At 36.2% G+C, this 18,461-nt stretch overlaps 2 protein-coding genes across 2 annotated transcripts in view; both read left to right on the forward strand.

Annotated features, from left to right (window-relative positions):
- The first annotated feature begins 2,666 nt into the window (after positions 1-2,666).
- On the forward strand, positions 2,667-16,830 carry dpydb (dihydropyrimidine dehydrogenase b). The gene is made up of 25 exons (XM_024274101.2): positions 2,667-2,993; positions 4,689-4,799; positions 4,877-4,959; positions 5,259-5,346; positions 6,846-7,007; positions 7,197-7,393; positions 7,497-7,578; positions 7,655-7,742; positions 7,823-7,930; positions 9,334-9,503; positions 9,579-9,789; positions 10,078-10,262; positions 10,519-10,734; positions 10,812-10,976; positions 11,862-11,930; positions 12,007-12,090; positions 12,165-12,285; positions 12,391-12,510; positions 13,613-13,755; positions 14,191-14,245; positions 14,323-14,444; positions 14,577-14,726; positions 14,805-14,867; positions 16,187-16,264; positions 16,347-16,830. The coding sequence occupies exons 1-25, from the start codon at positions 2,964-2,966 to the stop codon at positions 16,509-16,511; spliced, it is 3,066 nt and encodes a 1,021-aa protein (XP_024129869.1). The 5' UTR covers positions 2,667-2,963; the 3' UTR covers positions 16,512-16,830.
- An 891-nt stretch (positions 16,831-17,721) lies between these two features.
- The window catches only part of LOC112147402 (polypyrimidine tract-binding protein 2), a 24,369-nt gene continuing 23,629 nt past the window's right edge, over positions 17,722-18,461 (forward strand). The window contains exon 1 of the mRNA XM_024273755.1: positions 17,722-17,858. Within this exon, the coding sequence (XP_024129523.1) occupies positions 17,791-17,858 (68 nt within the window). The 5' untranslated portion in view covers positions 17,722-17,790. The remainder of the gene's footprint in view (positions 17,859-18,461) is intronic.

Here is an 18,461-nt window from a genome sequence, read left to right on the forward strand (position 1 = left end):
CATTTCTGTTGATTTTCTGTAAGTCAATTATAAAACAAGATAAGAGAGAATAAAAGGATATTATATATATATATATATATATATATATATATATATATATATATATATATATATTTCAACCATGACTTAGTGGATCATTTTTTATTTTTTTTTACTTGAATGTTTCTTTTTTCTTCATCTCTTTTTTTTTTTGGTCTAATGTAACATACTACGATGGAGTATTAGGGCCACAAAAAATAAAATGATAATATTACTGGATTAAAAGTCGTAAATTAACAACTTTTCTTTCTCATAAATTTACAACTTTTTTTGTAAATTTACAGCTTTTTTCTAGAAAATTCTGAATTATTGTCTTCTAAAATTAAATATATTTTTTTCTTGTATTTTTATGACTTTTCTCATATATTTACGAGATTTAAATCAATAAATGTAAAACTTTTCGTCTTGTAAATTTATGTTTTTTTTTTCTTGTAACTTTATTACTTTATTTCGTAAATTTCTGAGATTTAAAGTAAAAAACGTAATACTTTAAAAGACTTAAATTTACGAGAAAAAGTCTTAAATTTAGCACATGGCTTTTTAAGTCATATATACTACTTTTTTCTTGTTATTTACGAGATTTAGAGTCGTAATTCTTTTTTTTTTTTTGGTTTGTAAGTTGGCTCTAATACTCCATCGTAACATACAGATGAAAACAATACAGGACTTCAAAGTAAAAGTTTATATTTGACTTTTTATTGAGCAAATGGAAGGCAAAAAAGGCAATTATACAGAGACATATTAATGTTTTATTTATGTGTCTTACAGTTTGTTAGTTTAGATGTGTTGCTTTTGATTGTAAAAGTAATAATTTTGCCTTAATGTTTTTGATCATTTTGATCTGTACCAAACAGTAGTGCCTTTAAATGTAAATGTATTTTGACAGCAAACAAAAAGGAGGTAATTTTGTTAGATTTTTTTTTCCTTCTCAATAAAATCCAGTACTTTGAAAGGAATACAGATTTTTTTTAAGATAAAGAACAGCAAATGTTGCGTTATGTGCAAGCTGCACAGCTCAAAGTGAACTTCAACATTTCTGTATTATTGTTTTCTTTTGTTAGTGGCAAAAAATGAATAACATTTTATTTGAGGTAAAATTAGCTTCACTTCAAAATAAGACTTTTTTGCAAACGCATGAAAAATAGAGATCCAAAAAGCAATATAACATCTGTCTATCGCAAAAGTAAAAACGTATTAACATTTGTCCTAATAAACTATTTTAATGTAGAATCTGATTTATTTTTAACAACGAGCATGAACATTTTGAGTTGTCCTGCTACCAAAAAAAACATATAGTCAAATGTTCAGAATATCAATATTATCACTTATTTATAGAACTAAGTTTTAGAATAAATGTACCTAATGAAAGGTTCAGTAAAGTTGCTTTTGGGAGTAAAAAATTATGTACCAGTAACTAGGTTTGTGTAATTATTTACTTATCTGTAAGCAAAACCTCAGTTTATAAAGATTAAGCTGCAGATGCTTTCGGCTACTCATCAACCCTTAAATCTTTATTAAACTCATCGTGCAACTGGTGGATGAGTCAGCACGGTGCCCTCTTCTGAGTTGGGCACCTCCTGTTGTCTTGTTGCTAAGTAACTCCCCCAGACCCGTACTCTGGCATGAGTGTGTGCTTAATGATGAGCCATGTCCTCGCAATGATTTGATATGTCAAGCTGCACATCCTTGTGCTTTTGAAACTGAAGGACGTACTTGAAAATATCAAGGGTTTTGTGTGCGTCTGCACTTTCATTTAGTGGTAGATTTGTAGGAAACATTTAATAATATAATTGTGGCTTTATAGTCAGAATAAGCAACAGAAAGCAAAACCAAAGTAAACATTATAGCATTTAAAACACAAAAAAATGACCCAAAACATAATTATAGTGGCTATTTCTACGCTTAAAGTTGCTGTTTGATTCACTGGAATGATGGTATGATTTATTTCAGTTTGACCCTCCTTCTCCATATCAACAACTGATGTAGGGAGAAACCTAATTTAATACCAAGACAAAAATAGAGGGAGTGACATCATGCATACAGCACAAAATGCACATCCAAATTCCTCCTCCAACAGCTCGTGTCAATAACTCAGCCGAATTTTAAGTGACTCAACAGATTAAATTAAGCACAGGGACTAATGTAGTCCCCACAAAAAGGGCTAAAGCTAATAAAGTCCGTTCTGGTTTTTGGCTGTGAATAAAACGTAAAATTTAAGGATCTCTATGTTTCTGTCATATAAAATATGTATTTAATATTGGTTATGTTGCACACTTGATAAAGAATGAAGGGGAAACCAAAGTGCACAAGTTTAGACAAGTTTTAATAAAAAAAAAATAATATTTAACCAACTTAGCACCAGTATCTTGATCCATCATAGGCTCAGTTCTGAAATAAGTCATCCATTGCCTGCATGTTAAATAATTACATCTAAGTTAAGTCATAATCAGAATTTATTAGCCACAGACCTAGAAAAAAGTACATGTGAGGCTGAAAAAGATTAACAATCCTGTACAATGTGTTAGAAAAAAAGTGCTTACAGGCTGCACGCCCCATCAGAGGTGGAGTTTGAACTGAAAAGATTACAATGTTAACTCTTTCACATATCTGAGGTCAAGTCCAACGCACTTGGAAACATGCTCCACTGGTGCAGAACTCTGATCCTCACAGAACCTTTTACCCCCAAGTTCACCTTATCAGAAAGTGGACGTTTGGAAAGAGACAAATTTGGTGACGCTGTCTAACATTTCTGCAGAGGAGGGAAGAGGGAAAGCAGCACACACACAGTCACTTTTTGGAGAAGAGCCTCTGCGATCAGGGCTGTCCCGGACAGTGCTTCGGACGCATCTAATCCAGAAAACCCGCCGGGATCTCCTTCATTATACTTAAAAACAAACCTTTTTGTCGCTGATCGGGGCAGAAACATGCTGAGTAAAGATCTTCCAGACATTGAGGTAAATTGTGCTGCTTAAAGCTGCAGGAGTCCTTTATTTTGATCAAACATCAAAGGCAAACCACAATTTTCTGCTAACATTTACTATCTTAGTTTAAAAATTAAAAATGTAATCTTGTTACTTGGTACAAAATTACATTTTGAGAATAATGTGACAATTTTTTGTCAGAAAATAGCTTTTCAACATTGTGCATTTTGTATTTTTGAAGTCATTTTCCAATAATGTTGCGGGAAGTCAAATGTTTTAAGTGAGTACAGAGTGAAAGTGGAAAGTCTTTAAAAGTTTTAAATATAACCTATAATACATTTCCTGGAGCAGAAGTTAAAAATTCGGAGGTTTTTCGAGTTTAAAGCCTTTAACTTTGCTCATGGATGAAACATTTTTCAGCAAACTGGATTCAAAGTGTTTAAAGCAACAGCTTCATGTCTGAATTCAACCAGACGTTTGTTATGCACACAGTGAGGTTTGAGCAGCACGTGGCTGGAAGGAGGGGAACACACTGTTCCTGTGAAAAGGCGGAGCCTTCCTATAAAAGAGATACTGAGAATAGAGGAAGTGTTTACCAGCAGTTGTGAAACTCTCGTGAAAAAGTGTTGCTTTTCACGTGATGTACTTTTTTTTTTAAATTAATTCTATCCTGTTTTAACATGCTATTTTATTTTTAAAATAGCATAGCATTATTCAACTTGCTTGGTTGATTAATTTTGCTTCAAGAACTTTCATGACCTTCATGAGATTTGATTTGAATGTTATTAAACCTCATTTATTCAGCTTGTTGCTATATTATCATGGTGATGTTGCTTCTACTGCAAATTATTGGGGAGGCACAGATTCTTGCAGGTTGGATCAGCAGCCGGACAGAATCTATTTCTCCTATTGTTGTTTTATGTAAAATGTGTTAGGAAAAAATATCAAAAATGCCCATTTACTTCCAAAAACCCCAGTATGAAGTACACAGTAAATATCCATCTTCTTTTTACGCCAAATATGAGTGTTACAAAACAAATCAACAATGCGACAGGGGAAACAGATTCTGGTAGGGGTAACATATTTGGCACAACACCCGCCTTGGTCTGTAATTCACCTGAGAACAAACATCCACATTTTTTCAGGGATGAATGTACATATTGTGAAAACAGCTGGAAAAAGTATTTTCTTTCATACCCTGGTAGTAACTTACCCCAATTTTGGTTTTACATACATAGTTAGTTTGTGGTAATGTTTTGTTAATCGTAATAATCTATGCTGTTATAGGGTAAGTAAATTCTCATAAAGAGGCATTATTAAAATACAGATTTTATCTTATATGATGAGGTTAGATCTTTCTGGGTGTCTTTTTAGGTGTGATAAAACTGAATTTATTATTGTGAAATCGACATTTTTTTGTTACATTTCTATTGTAATAAAAACTATTTCAACATGCAGAAGCCAAAAAGGGCTACAATTTGATTTTTTCACTCTATCAAATTCTTAAAATGTTACTGTAAATAATATTTTCTATCTTAGAAATCCTGCAAAGATTACATAATAAATAATCCTTAATCTTGGGTTTAAGGTTTAAATGCCATTTGTGGGGCACTTTTAGTAGATTCAAGCGTTTTAATCAGTGTTTTCCCTGGAAGTAATCAAAACAATAATTTACAATTTATGCTGTAGCATTTTGCTTACATTGAATAATTTTGTTTTCTTTTTCAGAGCATCCTGGCTCTCAATCCCAGAGTGAAGACTCACGCACAGATCACATCGACAGCCAACAAGAAGAAGGAGAAGAAACACTGGAAGAGAAACCCTGAGAATAATTGTGATGTGAGGCACACACAAAGAGATTCAGAGGAGTGGGTTGGTGTTGAAACTCACTTCTTTATCCTTTTCTGCTTTCTCAGTTCTGTGTGAAGTTGGAGAACAACTTTGATGATATTAAGCACACAACACTGAGTGAGAGGGGAGCTCTGCGAGAAGCATACAGGTACAATTTTATCTATTCTTTTGACCAGAATTCATCATAGACATTTATAAAATATACTTCCAACGGACACAACATATACTTGTAAAACAGCATAAAATGTGTTTTACGTACAAAAGTATTTCAGGCTCTAAAACTGTAATATATATGTTTATTTTGAATAAGACTAAATGTTTAAAACACATTTTAGCCAAACAAACATGTACTGACCACTGTCATCATGATTCTGAATGTGCTTTTTTTTAAATTGCATGTTTCGTGAGGAACTTTAAAGCGACTTGCTTTATAAAATCTGTGTTCAGGTGTCTAAAATGTGCCGATGCTCCCTGTCAGAAGAGCTGTCCCACCAACCTGGACATCAAGTCTTTCATTACAAGCATCGCCAGCAAGGTCCAGTACAGAAACACGCTCACATGCTAGTGTAAACATGTGCATGAACATAGATTATCTCTGTGTGAGGGGGCATGAGTGGACATGGACTGAAAATGGGCAAAAATGTGGGTCCCATGTGAATTCAGTTCACAGTTGGTGGGACAAATTATAAGAGATATGATTGGGTAAAGAGACTATAGGGTGATACAATAATTCCAGCTGGGGCCTTAAATCCTGGGTTTTATAGATTTAGATTTATTTCAAACATGTGAAACAAACAAAAAATGTAGAATACTACAAAATAATACAACCTAATTAAGAAATGAAATAGAAATAAATAAGTCTTTGTTAAACTGAACTCAAAAATACACATTTAAAAAGGGAATAGGCAGAAGCCAATGCTTATTTAAGCCTGTCTCTCTGGCTGCTTTCACATATTACTCCATAATATTCAACATAATTACATAATCTATTTTTCCACATTATACACTTCACAATAAATAATTGGATATTTAATATTTTTGTTCATTTATCTTGTATTTTAGGATCTGTTTTTCTCTGTTTAATGTCCAGGTATTGTTTGTATTGGTTCTCAAGGCTATTCCACAGTTTAATTCCGTACACTGACACAGACATGCTTTTCCTCAATTGTTCTAACTACTGGTTGTTTAAACTACTGTATCCCCTCAGAGAGTAATCTCCATCCCTTTGTGTGAATAGTTTCTATATCATACCTTATGGTTACCTTCAGATTGACCAACTCTGATGAAAATCGAGTTTTTTGTGTCTTTAACATGTTCTTGTGGCATTTTTAAAGAATATTAAGCTTAAAATTCAATTTTCGAGTATTTCTTTATTTAAATTGAGGTGAACAAAAAAAAAAATCCTATTAGAAAAAGGTTGTATTTGTACATAGAAACTACGATCAGCGGGCCACAAGCTCCCTGCTCTCCTCTATTCTGATGCATCCACGTGTAGACAAATAGATCCATGTTCATCTTTGTTTCCTAATCCGAGCTGCCATCTGGCTCATAACTGTACTGGATGGCTACAATATTGCTTGCCCTTTTTTTGTACCGCTAATGTTAGCTTGAGGTTGTGAGGGACTATAAGCTAGCAGGAGAGTGTGAACAGATGGATAACGGGAAGTGAGTTGCTCTGCGCCAACTTAGAGGTGAATTTCTGATGAATTGTTGCTGCTCTGTAGAAACTATTTTCTAGAAAACAACACAGGTTTTTTTTTATTAAAAACGACAAAATAGTTATTAAAAGACCACTGGGAATGCTTTTGAGACAGTTTAAAAGATGATCGGAGTGGGGCTTGAAATGTATGTACACGATCAAAGGTGGGACAATCATCCTACAAACATAGGATATCAAAATTGCCAAATATTTGCTAAAGCGTAGGACGCACATTGAGATTGAAATGCATTCTTTTTGTTTCAGCTGATGAAGGGTTAATTTTTAGTCTTAAACAATACTCTTTCAATAAATGTGTGATCTTGTTCGTGCCACAGAATTACTATGGAGCAGCACGAGCCATTCTCTCTGACAATCCTCTGGGTTTGACCTGTGGGATGGTTTGTCCCACATCAGAGTTGTGCGTCGGGGGCTGTAACCTCTACGCTTCAGAGGAAGGACCCATAAACATCGGAGGACTGCAGCAGTTTGCCACTGAGGTACAAATGAAACATTAAATTCACCTTAATGCCTCTTGTTCCCGCCTTAATCCTAAAATGAAATTCCTCACTCCTGTCTGGTTTAGATTTCCAACACCTAAAATACAAATTAAACTTCAAAATAATGCATTAATAGTATTTTGCAATATAGTAAATATCAACTGTTGCATGTCTGTTATTTTTTCTCAGGTGTTCAGTCAAATGGGAATCCCTCAGGTCAGGAATCCTGATCTCCCACCAGCCAATGAGATGCCGGAGTCGTATCACTCACCTGTTGCTCTGATTGGCTGCGGCCCGGCATCGATCAGCTGTGCTTCTTTCCTTGCTCGTCTTGGATATGACAACATCACTATATTTGAGAAACAGAAGTACATCGGTGGGCTCAGGTACCATGAATTGTAGAAAAAATTGGAAATCCAGATTTGAAGATGCAAAATCTCAAAGAATCATAAGAAAATAACTCATGATTGATGTCCTCTTCCTGCACAGCACTTCAGAAATCCCTCAGTTTCGTCTTCCATATGAGGTGGTTCAGTTTGAAATAGAGTTAATGAAGGATCTGGGAGTTAAGGTATTTATTTTAACATATTTTATGCCTACAATGTGTACATATTTTCTGATAAACCCGTTTGTTGTGGCGTCTGCAGGTAGTTTGTGAGAAGGGTTTAGGAGTGAATGGAATGACCATGACGTCGCTGAAGAAGGAGGGATTCAAAGCTGTTTTCATTGGAATCGGTGAGATTCCTTTGATGGTGTTTCATTTATCAACTGTAGTGTGTTTGTGTAAATGTGAGTTAAGGTTTCTGTGACTGTAGGTCTCCCCCAGGCCAACAGAGCACAAATCTTCCAGGGTTTAAATGGGGATCATGGCTTCTTCACTTCAAAAGACTTCCTTCCTATGGTGGCATCTGCCAGCAAGAAAGGTGAGAGGAGCTCCCACTTAGTTCAGTTTGGACTTTATAGTCGTGGGCCACAAAGGGTTCTAAAATTTGACAGAAGGGCCAAACCAAGAGCAGATGTGTGGTGTTTTGCTAATCGGCCAAATTAGAGAAAGAAATAACATGGAGTGTGGACGAAAACATGCTTTAATTTTGATTGAAAACATATACAGATTTTAAAAAAGAACATTTTGGAATTTTGGAATTTGGATGTAACAGCACCAAATTTAGATAAATTCTACATCATGTGGTGTTGGAATAATTAGGAAAATGACTCTGAAAACACACAATTGTCAGAAAAACAAAAATTTTTCCAACACCAAATGAATGCAGAATAACTTAAATAAGGTCAATGTATTTGTAGTAAACCATCTATGGGTAGACACCAGAATTACAGGGAAAATAAACATTGATAAGGATTATCAATATAACCTGTTCCAGTTTGTAGGGCCAGATTAAATAATTTAATCCATCACATATGGTCTTGGGGCCATAGTTTACCCACCCCTGGTCTAGTTTACAACGCCATACTTTGGGTCACTATTTTTAGTGTCCCAAAAGTTATCAGAGAAAAAGCTAATTTTCATTTAAAAAAAGAGTCAAGCTCAATCCAAATGGCTCTTAACCCAAATTAAGCTTTAGTAATAGAAAAAAAATGAGATATTTGGGAAAAATGATCACATGGGATAGTAATAGGTAGTTAGCATTTAGTTGTTGCAAATCTGCAACACATGCACTGAGAGGGTCATTTCATCCATTTATTCATAAATACCATTTTAGTCCATTATGAAACCACTTTCATTCAATTCCATTTGAAGAACCACATCTACTGAAGCTGTTCAGTAGTGCCTGAGAGAACAGCAGATGTTAGACGGGGTCCAGTTTTAAGGATAAGAACTTCAGAAGGCTTAAAAAAACCAGAGCATCAGGGGAGAAAGGTTCCGAAAGTGATAAAAAAACACAGCCAAAATAAATTAAAAAAAGAGAAGTTTTTAAATATTCTAGAAACATTTTTTAAATCAGCATTTGTTGAAGTTTCTACTTCCTGAATTCCTGTGAGACATGATGGAACTAAAACTAAGTGTGTTGTCTTATTGGGGCCAATTAAACACATTTACAACTTCTGAATATTCTGGGGTTTCTTCATCTAAGCTTTAAATTTTGGATTTTGATAAATGTATTTCTTAAGACCACCGTATAGCCAGATCAACCATTTTTCCGATAGGAACATTCAGTTCTAAATTCCTTTAGTTTTGACTCCTCCAATTTCGTGTCTAAAATTAATATGGACAGAAGACTTTGAGGTCTCTGGGTTTGATTTATCCTGAAAGGCACATTTGAAAGTGTGCATTGTTGTTCTGCATCACTATGTGCTCCTGTCCTTCTAGGCATGTGCCAGTGCCGCTCCGCCCTGCCGGAGTTAAGAGGAGTAGTGATCGTTTTAGGGGCCGGTGACACTGCATTTGATTGTGCCACCTCGGCTCTTCGCTGTGGAGCCAGGAGAGTGTACGTCTGCTTTAGGAAAGGGTTCACCAACATCAGAGCAGTCCCTGAGGAGGTACGGGGAGACTTCACGCACGTTTGAATGTAGTGGGAGGACAGACAAATGCATGTGCTGCCCTGTGTTGATCAGATGGAGCTGGCAAAGGAGGAGAAGTGCGAGTTCCTGCCTTTCCTGTCTCCCCGTGAGGTCATTATAAAGAATGGAAGGGTTGCTGGGTTACAGTTCTGCCGCACTGAGCAGACGGAGGAAGGGGATTGGCTGGAGGATGAAGAGCAAATTGTAAAGCTGAAGGCTGATTACATCATCAGTGCTTTTGGGTCCATTCTGAGTGATCCTAAAGGTATGGAAGCAACTTCTCCTGTACTTATGAGTTTAAACTAAAAAACTAACAAAACAAAAAAAAAAAGTCTGTATTTAAAGACCAACTCCATGAAGGACATGCTCTTGTGACATTATTCAACAACTCAGAGACACAATTCTACTGAACTCCTGCTTCTCTGCAGAAACTATGTCCTAAAAAATGACAAATTATTTGGGCTCCAAAAACAAAATCACAATTAGAAGACCCATGGGAACGCTTTTATGAAAAGATGATTGGAACGGATGGTTTTGTCGTGCATCTGTGCAGTGACTGAAGCCATGGCTCCAGTGAAGCTGACCCGCTGGGGGACTCCAGAGGTGAACACTGAGACCATGCAGACCAGCGAGCCGTGGGTGTTTGCCGGCGGAGACGTTGCAGGTTTGGCAAACACCACTGTGGAGTCTGTGAACGATGGGAAACAAGCCTCGTGGCACATCCACAGATACATACAGGTATAAGCCCTGTTGGATTCAATTGTAATGTTTCAACTCACCAATGGGCAAAAAATCATGATATTTTTGTTTTTATTCTTAAAAAACTTAATTTGCCTAATGTTTTTCTTTAATGTATGTTATTGTATTGTGCTACAAGGTATTAACCTGCATAAGGTCATAAAATGTTGACTTTTGGGCTGTATTAATGTGTATTTAAAACCACACTCAGTTGTAAAAACAGTTTTTCAGTTTTTTTGAATCTGCTCTTTCCCAGTCTCTTCATGGACAGATGGTAGACACAGTCCCAAAGCTGCCGTTGTTCTACACCGCAATAGACCAGGTAGACATCAGCGTTGAGGTTTGCGGGATAAAGTTCCCAAACCCATTCGGACTCGCCTCTGCTCCTCCCACCACCAGCACGGCCATGATCAGAAGAGCTTTTGAACAAGGTTGGGGCTTCGCTCTGACCAAGACGTTTGGACTGGATAAGGTGGAGACAGTCAAATATCTCAAAGTAAAACATCAAATGCCATCATTTGAAACAGTTTCTTCATTGTGTTCCCGAAGGACCTGGTGACCAACGTGTCTCCTCGTATCGTTCGTGGAACCACCTCAGGTCCTCTGTTTGGACCAGGTCTGAGCTCCTTCCTCAACATTGAGCTCATCAGTGAGAAAACTGCAGCATATTGGTGTCAATCTGTCGCAGAACTCAAGAAGGACTTCCCCAAAAATGTACGTACTGAAATATCCATCAATGAACTTCATTACCAATTATGATTGAATTTTACTTTAATAAATGCACATTTTATATTTGTATTGAATTGTTGGAAAAATTTGATATATTTGCATTCATATTTAATCTAAATCCTAATGACACCAGTAATTTACACATTTGTTTTAGATACAATCTCTAACATTTTTAGTGTTTGCAAAGGAACTCTTGTGAGAGCTCAAAGGGGGAAATGAAGGTTTTCTATACTTTTATTCTATGTTACATTAAGTTTTATATATATCTTTTTATTATGTTACACTTTTATACCTTCATATTAACAAATTGATGAATGAATTGTTAAATTAACCCACATGGATCTCCTGACCAGTTGAAACCAGTTTGGGAAAATTTCATGGACCTAATCAGTACTTTTCCTCTGAAAAGCTGTAAATTTCTGGTAGGGACAGGAACATGAACACTCTGGGAGGGGCAGGAGCATCAACACTGATCATTCAGGTTGTAGGTTTGATGAAGATGACCATGAAAGACCACTGGAGAGAGGGGGGTCTTTTGTCCTGCCAGACATTGGCCTGAAGTCACACTAGGCCTGCCTGGGGCACATATATCTGGGCTCGATTTTATAGGTCTTTGTCTTTCCAGAGTACTCTGTACAAGTCTGATTCAACTTTTAATAAAAGGACTAAAATTCCAATTGATTTTTTTCGACGAGCATTCTGAAGTTAGCGGGCATAACCTCAGACAAACTAAATGACGCCTGTTTAAATAAAGTTTTTTTTTAATGTATTCTCATAGAGACAAACCAATAAACAATCATAATAATGACTTTGTTTTGTGCCTGTTAAAAATCCATCGTAATGTTATAAACTAAAACCTTTTGTCATCAGGTGGTGATCTCCAGCATTATGTGTGCTTACAACAAAGATGACTGGACAGAACTGGCAAAGATGGCAGAGGTAGGACTCTTAATAATTAAAAGAAAATGATTATTCATTAGCAGCTACAACTGAACCACCTCTGATGTATTTTTAGGCGTCAGGAGCAGACGCTTTGGAGCTGAACCTGTCGTGTCCTCATGGGATGGGGGAGAGGGGCATGGGACTGGCCTGTGGTCAGGTAAACACTCTCCTCAAACCACTCGAATTTAGTGCAAATATGAGACAAATTATTCTCTTTTTGTGCCTCTCGAGGACCCCGTGTTGGTGCGAAACATATGCCGGTGGGTGCGTGCAGCTATTTCCATTCCCTTTTTTGCCAAACTGACACCAAACGTCACCAATATTGTTGACATCGCCAAAGCTGCCCATGAAGGTGATGACATTTTCCTTCTGATTGCATTTTAATATTTTAGTTGGAAGCTATTTGTGTTCAAACTGGAACATCTCGCAGACACAACAGGAGTAAATTGTGTTTTAGGCGGTGCAGATGGAGTCACAGCCACCAACACAGTTTCAGGCTTGATGGAACTGAAGGCCGACGGCTCTCCGTGGCCAAGTGTTGGAGCGGGCAAGCGCACCACATATGGAGGGGTGTCGGGTAAGAATTCAGCCCCAATGAAAGTAAAATTCAAACAAATATTGTTGATTTAAGTGTATGTAAAGCCAGGTACATTACTTATAGTTATCTGGTTTGTAAACATGCTGGTGTATATTAAAAGTTTCTATGGGAAGCTGCTGTGTTTCACATGAGAAAATAAACAACTTTCATATTATAATACATCTGCATCAAACAATAAAGTCAAGCCATGATGATGCAAGATTTTAAGACAATAAAGAAGCATATAAACAGCTCAAATCCACCCATTAATACCTACTTTGTCCTGTGCAAGGTCACAGGGGTCGCTGGAGCTTTCCTATCTGCCTGAAGGCGGGTCATCTGTCCATCACAGGGCCATAGATACACACACCCCAAATGTTTAACGATTAAAACTCTGACTCTGATAATAATCCAGCTAAATGGTTCAAAAACCCAAACGAAAAATTAAAAAATTAAAATAAAAAATAAATAAAAAACATTTAAATACAACTGCTCTTGTGAATTCCACATCAATATGCCTACCCACAATCTTTTACTTTATTTTCCATATTACTGACACACAGTTATTTACATTAAGATCTAAAGGCTCCAGATGAACAAAGTATAGATTTGTATTTTTATGACCTTTTCACTGCTGTAGATGTTTTTTTTTTAATTTAGTTGAGCAGCACTTTTGCAAATATTGAATCATTGTTGCTGATAGTTAATATAGTTAACATTTCTTTAAAAAATGAATAACCATTCAGTGGCTAAGCATTAACTACTAATGTGAACGCTAGCACTGATATACAAAGTCCACTATAGATTATCATTTAATTTTTAATTTTTCCTATATGTTACATTTTGGAGATTATGTGTACACCACCCATAAACAGTTTTCTTCTGAGCTTTCAAAATTAATTTACTTTTTATTTGTTTATTTTAGGTAGCACCACTTACAGCAAACAAAAAATATATGAAAAAACTAAAGCATAAAGCAAAAAGAAGGAAAACATTAATCAAACTAAAACAATAAAAACATTTTTTCCTGTGGGTTCTTCTGAGCTAATATCCCTTTTTGAGTTGGATGCACAGTAAATTACATGGTCAAACGTGTGTGCAGGTAACGCCATCCGACCGATCGCTCTCAAAGCAGTGTCAGCCATCGCTAAAGCAATCCCAGGTTTCCCCGTTCTGGCCACCGGAGGGATTGACTCTGCAGAGACGGGGCTCCAGTTCCTTCATGCAGGGGCGTCTGTGCTGCAGGTGACCACAGAGCTCCTGTTGACTAATAACATGTGAATAACCCTCAGCACATTTGAACCGGATTACATAATTATGCAAAACAGTGAAATTAAGTGATTAAATAGGGGTGGGATTATATAAGTTTGCTTCTTCCCACTCCTTTTCAAGCAATAAATCAAACTCTACTGATTTTAGTTAGTTATCACAAAAAAATTAATGAACCAAATGTGACATAAGTGTGTTTTATTTTTGTTTTCTATTTTCTAATCAATGCATTTAATTGTTTCTGTAATGAGTTTGAAATAATTGTGTGTTTTGTCCTGTATTTTTCAATCTATGCTTGAAATAAACCAATGATATGATATTTTTAAAAACCACCAATGAAAAGAGAAATCCTTAAAGTGTATTTAGACTTCTATTTGTTATTTATTCAGTCCTATTTGTCTGATTCCAAAGGTTTGCAGTGCAATCCAGAACCAGGACTTCACAGTGATTGAGGATTACTGTGTGGGTATGTTAATCCATAGCTCGTGTTTCTGCAGCTCTTTGTTTAAAGTGCTGCTGCTGTAAATATTGGCTTCTTTTCAGGGCTGAAGGCCTTGTTGTACCTGAAGAGCCTGGAACTGAAGGACTGGGATGGTCAGTCTCCTCCAACTCAGAAGCATCAGAAAGGAAAATCTGTTCCAAAACTACAAGAGCTAGTTGGCAAGGTACTGTTTTGTAATTCTTTCAACACGATGATAAGTCATGATGTTTATTAAACTAATTATTGACACTTTAAAAAGCTTACTACTCATTTTTGTGTTTTTTAAATAGTTTTCAATGTACTACTCTGTGTATAGGGACTCCCCAGCTTTGGCCCATACCTCCAGCAAAAGACAGAAGCTATTGCAAAGTACAAGAAAAGGCTCAGAGATGCCGGTGAAACAGATGTAAAGCAGCCCAACATCAGCAGAATCAACACCCCAGCAAAGCCTGTTCCTGCAGTCAAGGTGTGTCGCACTCTCACAGCTCTACAAGAACGATTTACACCTTTCTTTCTGAGAAATAAGAGCTTGTTGTGTTTCTAGGATGTGATAGCCAGAGCACTGCGCCACATTGGAGCATACCATGAGCTTGACAACATGGAGCAGGTAGATGTTCACTCTCTTCTGCATGTATCACATGAGAGTATTACAAGAGCTTTTGAAACGATAACTACGGTGGCCTTAAAGTGCAAATCACATTAACAAATCAATGTAAAAACACTTTAATGACCACAAAACAATTTAAAAAGCATAACAAATATATTTTTTTTAAATTACATTTTAGAAAACAAAGCAAAATGTCAGAAAACAAAAATAACTATTTGGGAAAAAAAGTTATTTCCAATCAGTGGTGTCCCATAATACCTTTTCATGTTTCTCATTGTGCTTTATTTTTTAACATTTCATTTTTTTCTGAGAATTAATTTTGTTTCCAAAATTATTTATTTCTTTTTTATTGAAACCGAAAGTGCTATGGGACATCGCTGATTGGATGATGACATTTGTCCATCATTTCAACTACTGACTGTACATAGAGAACTGGACAGAGTGGATGTGACATCCCTCATAAAAAAAAGCCCTCCGTCTGGCTCCAATGAAATGAGGCCAATACAGTTTCCATTTTTCCTCAATACGGAAGTTCCCATGTTGGAGCCAGATGACAGTTATTGGTCTGAGTGGGTCTGACCCCTTTCACTAAAAGTGGGCTCCATAGAATCTGTCAATCAAATATTCACTGGGCACCACATGCTTTCACTAATTGGTAATTTTATAGCTTGAATAACTTTAAATAGCGAAAATATATGATGACGAAAAAAAAGAGAATTGTCAAGAAGATGTTAAAAATGTGTATCATAACAAGAATGATTATTCTGATAAATTTAATTACTGAGTAATCGGTATTTATTTCTCTATAGAGGTCTTTGGTATTTTGGCTTCTTGGAGCCAGCCGGTTCTTCCTATTTGGAGCATGAGGGAAGGGGGGTCACTCAGTCCAGTTCTCTTTATACAGTAAATAATTTAATTTGAAAGTTATTTGACGCGAAGTGATACTGGATATCATCAAATTGGGAATGTCCCATCGTACTTAACCTTCTCCTGCTTCTCCTTGTGTTTCATTTTTCTGATCATTTCTGTTTTTATTTTTGTTTTTTTACCCTTTGGTTTCTGGATTTTTTTTTCCAAGATGAAATGCTGCTTTTGTGTGTTTGTTTTTCTTTTTTAAATGTTGTTGTGATCTTAACATGATTTTGCATTTATCAATTAGTTGATGTTATCTGCCCTTCAGGGCCACTGTAGATTACCTTTTCTTACTTTTCATACTTGTTGGTTGCTTTTTTTGTCGATTTTCTTTTTTGTTTCTTGAATTGTTATCAAAAAGTTTCCACAAAAAGTGACACACGTGTTAACCTACCATGTTTTCTCAGGTCCAAGCTTTGATAGATGAAGACATGTGCATCAACTGTGGTAAATGCTATATGACCTGCAATGACTCTGGATACCAGGTCTGTTCATCTTTCTGCTGTGTCCCCATTTTTATTCACCATTCTTTTCCATCCTGAAACCTGACTTTTTTCTGTCATCCAGGCTATAAAGTTCGACCCGGAGACCCACCTTCCTTTTGTGACTGACAGCTGCACAGGCTGCACTCTGTGCCTCACTGTGTGTCCAATCATAAACTGCATCCAGATGGTTGCCAGGAAGACCCCTCATGTACCTCAGAGGGGTATACCTGTAAATCCTGTCTGTTAAACGGATTGATAACATCAGAGTTTTCCACCTATAATGTATTGAAGATCAATATTTCATTTAGCAGTTACTTTTAATTGTGAAAAATCAACAGATTGACCACATTTATTTCTGAATAATAAGAACATTTTGCAGAATTCCCATAGTAACAACACATCACAATGCTTTGAGATCATTTTTGTTGTATCTGTTGTAATTAGGATATTTAATGTACCTTTATTGTTGAGTTTTTCTCATCAAAATGAAATCTCAGTCATTCTCTGATAATATTTCACTGTAATTGTGTAAACATTTTGATTTGAATAAAATTCTTTAAAACAGCCACGCATGCAAACTTGTGTTTTATTTGTTCTCATTTGAACATTTATAGCCATTTGAAAAATTAGATAGAAAAGCAACTCCCTTTTAAATTACTATTAATAATTATTTTCAGAAAATAAGAAAACAATGTGCGTATAATAAAGATGTGGAGTGTAAGGCATTGAACCTGCAAACAATTGAAGTTGAAGAACATATTTTTTACAGTGTTTTTATTAATATTTCTCACACTCCTATTAGGACTCAATATGTTTTTTACTTCTATGTTAATCTCAAATAAATTCTCCCTATAAAAATGTAGTCAATTCAGCTTGTAAAATACAAAAGCTAACTGAAAGTTTTCAACTCCACTTTTGTTCGGATATGTTTAAAAACATAAAAAGAAACTGAAAAAAATGATACATTGTGTTTTTTGAAAAAAATAATAAGAATATCAGCAGGAATCTCAAAGAATGTACACGAACTGGTTGGCCCTCACGTGTTTTCACCTCACACAATCTGGCCCTCTGCAAAATGTTTGGACACCACTGCCCTGAAGTCTGAATACAAAACTTCAGCAGATAGCATAGGCTTGGTTTCAACTGAAAATATCCTTTCAAAGACCACAAAATTATTTACTGAAATTTATAGTTATAGTTAAAGTAACAAATTGGAAGGAAAAATGTTTTTAACAAATCTAGTCAAACATTGCAAAACTATACCAGTGCTAGGACAAGTTATGATTTACTCCAACAAAATGAATTTAATCACTCTCTGACGTCCTTAATACAGCATAGCATAATTGCAATAAAGAATCGGGTATCTTTTATCTCTAGAAGATTTCTAGAGCAGGAAAGATTTTTATATTTTAAAAAAAATGGGTGCAATCTACACCCCCACCAGAAGGTGGCGACAAAGCACCGACAACGTTGTTGTTGGTCTGGGCTGAGAAACAGTAAAGGAAGAAGCCTAGGGTCCATTTTGCATGCTGTCTGCTTCGAAGTGTGCGAAAATATCAGCAGACAGAAGAGGACAAAGAGCTGCAATGGACGGGTAAATCAGTTTATATCAAGTCTTATGGGTTTCTTTGCAGCTTCTTCAGCTGCTGCAGTCACAGATTGGTAGAAAGCAAAGCCGCTTGCATTTTAACTGATATAAAAAAATATCGTTCGTTCGTTGTATCCTTAATTTTCTGTAAATATCGTTGCAAACCCACGTACTTCACGGGTTATGCTCTTCTTTTCTTGAAATGTAAATGCGTCACGGTTCATAGCTGTGTTTAATGTATATTATTTCATTGAGCTAATGATGGTTTAGTCTGATAAACAATGAAAGCGCCGCATTTAATTTAGGGAGTGTTCGACGTTTATCGTAAAAACAAAATGTGGCAAACAGCGTTAGCTAGCAAAAATTTTTTCCCCCCAAACAAATATTAAAACATGTCGCCATGTGGGGGTTTATGGTGGTGTTGAAATGTTTAGCTTATTCTCGTGCGTTGCTGTTGTGGGCATGATGCACTTGTCTGCTGCTGTTCATGCCGGATAAAGCCCCAACAGGAAAACACACAAAAATAACACTGGTGTCAAGCCAGCACGCTCTCGCTAAACTGCTGTCAAGTGAGCCCTCTCTGGAATACGGCGTGCGACTTTAATACAA

The sequence above is a fragment of the Oryzias melastigma genome, linkage group LG17 (assembly GCF_002922805.2).
Source record: "Oryzias melastigma strain HK-1 linkage group LG17, ASM292280v2, whole genome shotgun sequence".
NCBI classification, from domain to species: Eukaryota; Metazoa; Chordata; class Actinopteri; order Beloniformes; family Adrianichthyidae; genus Oryzias; species Oryzias melastigma.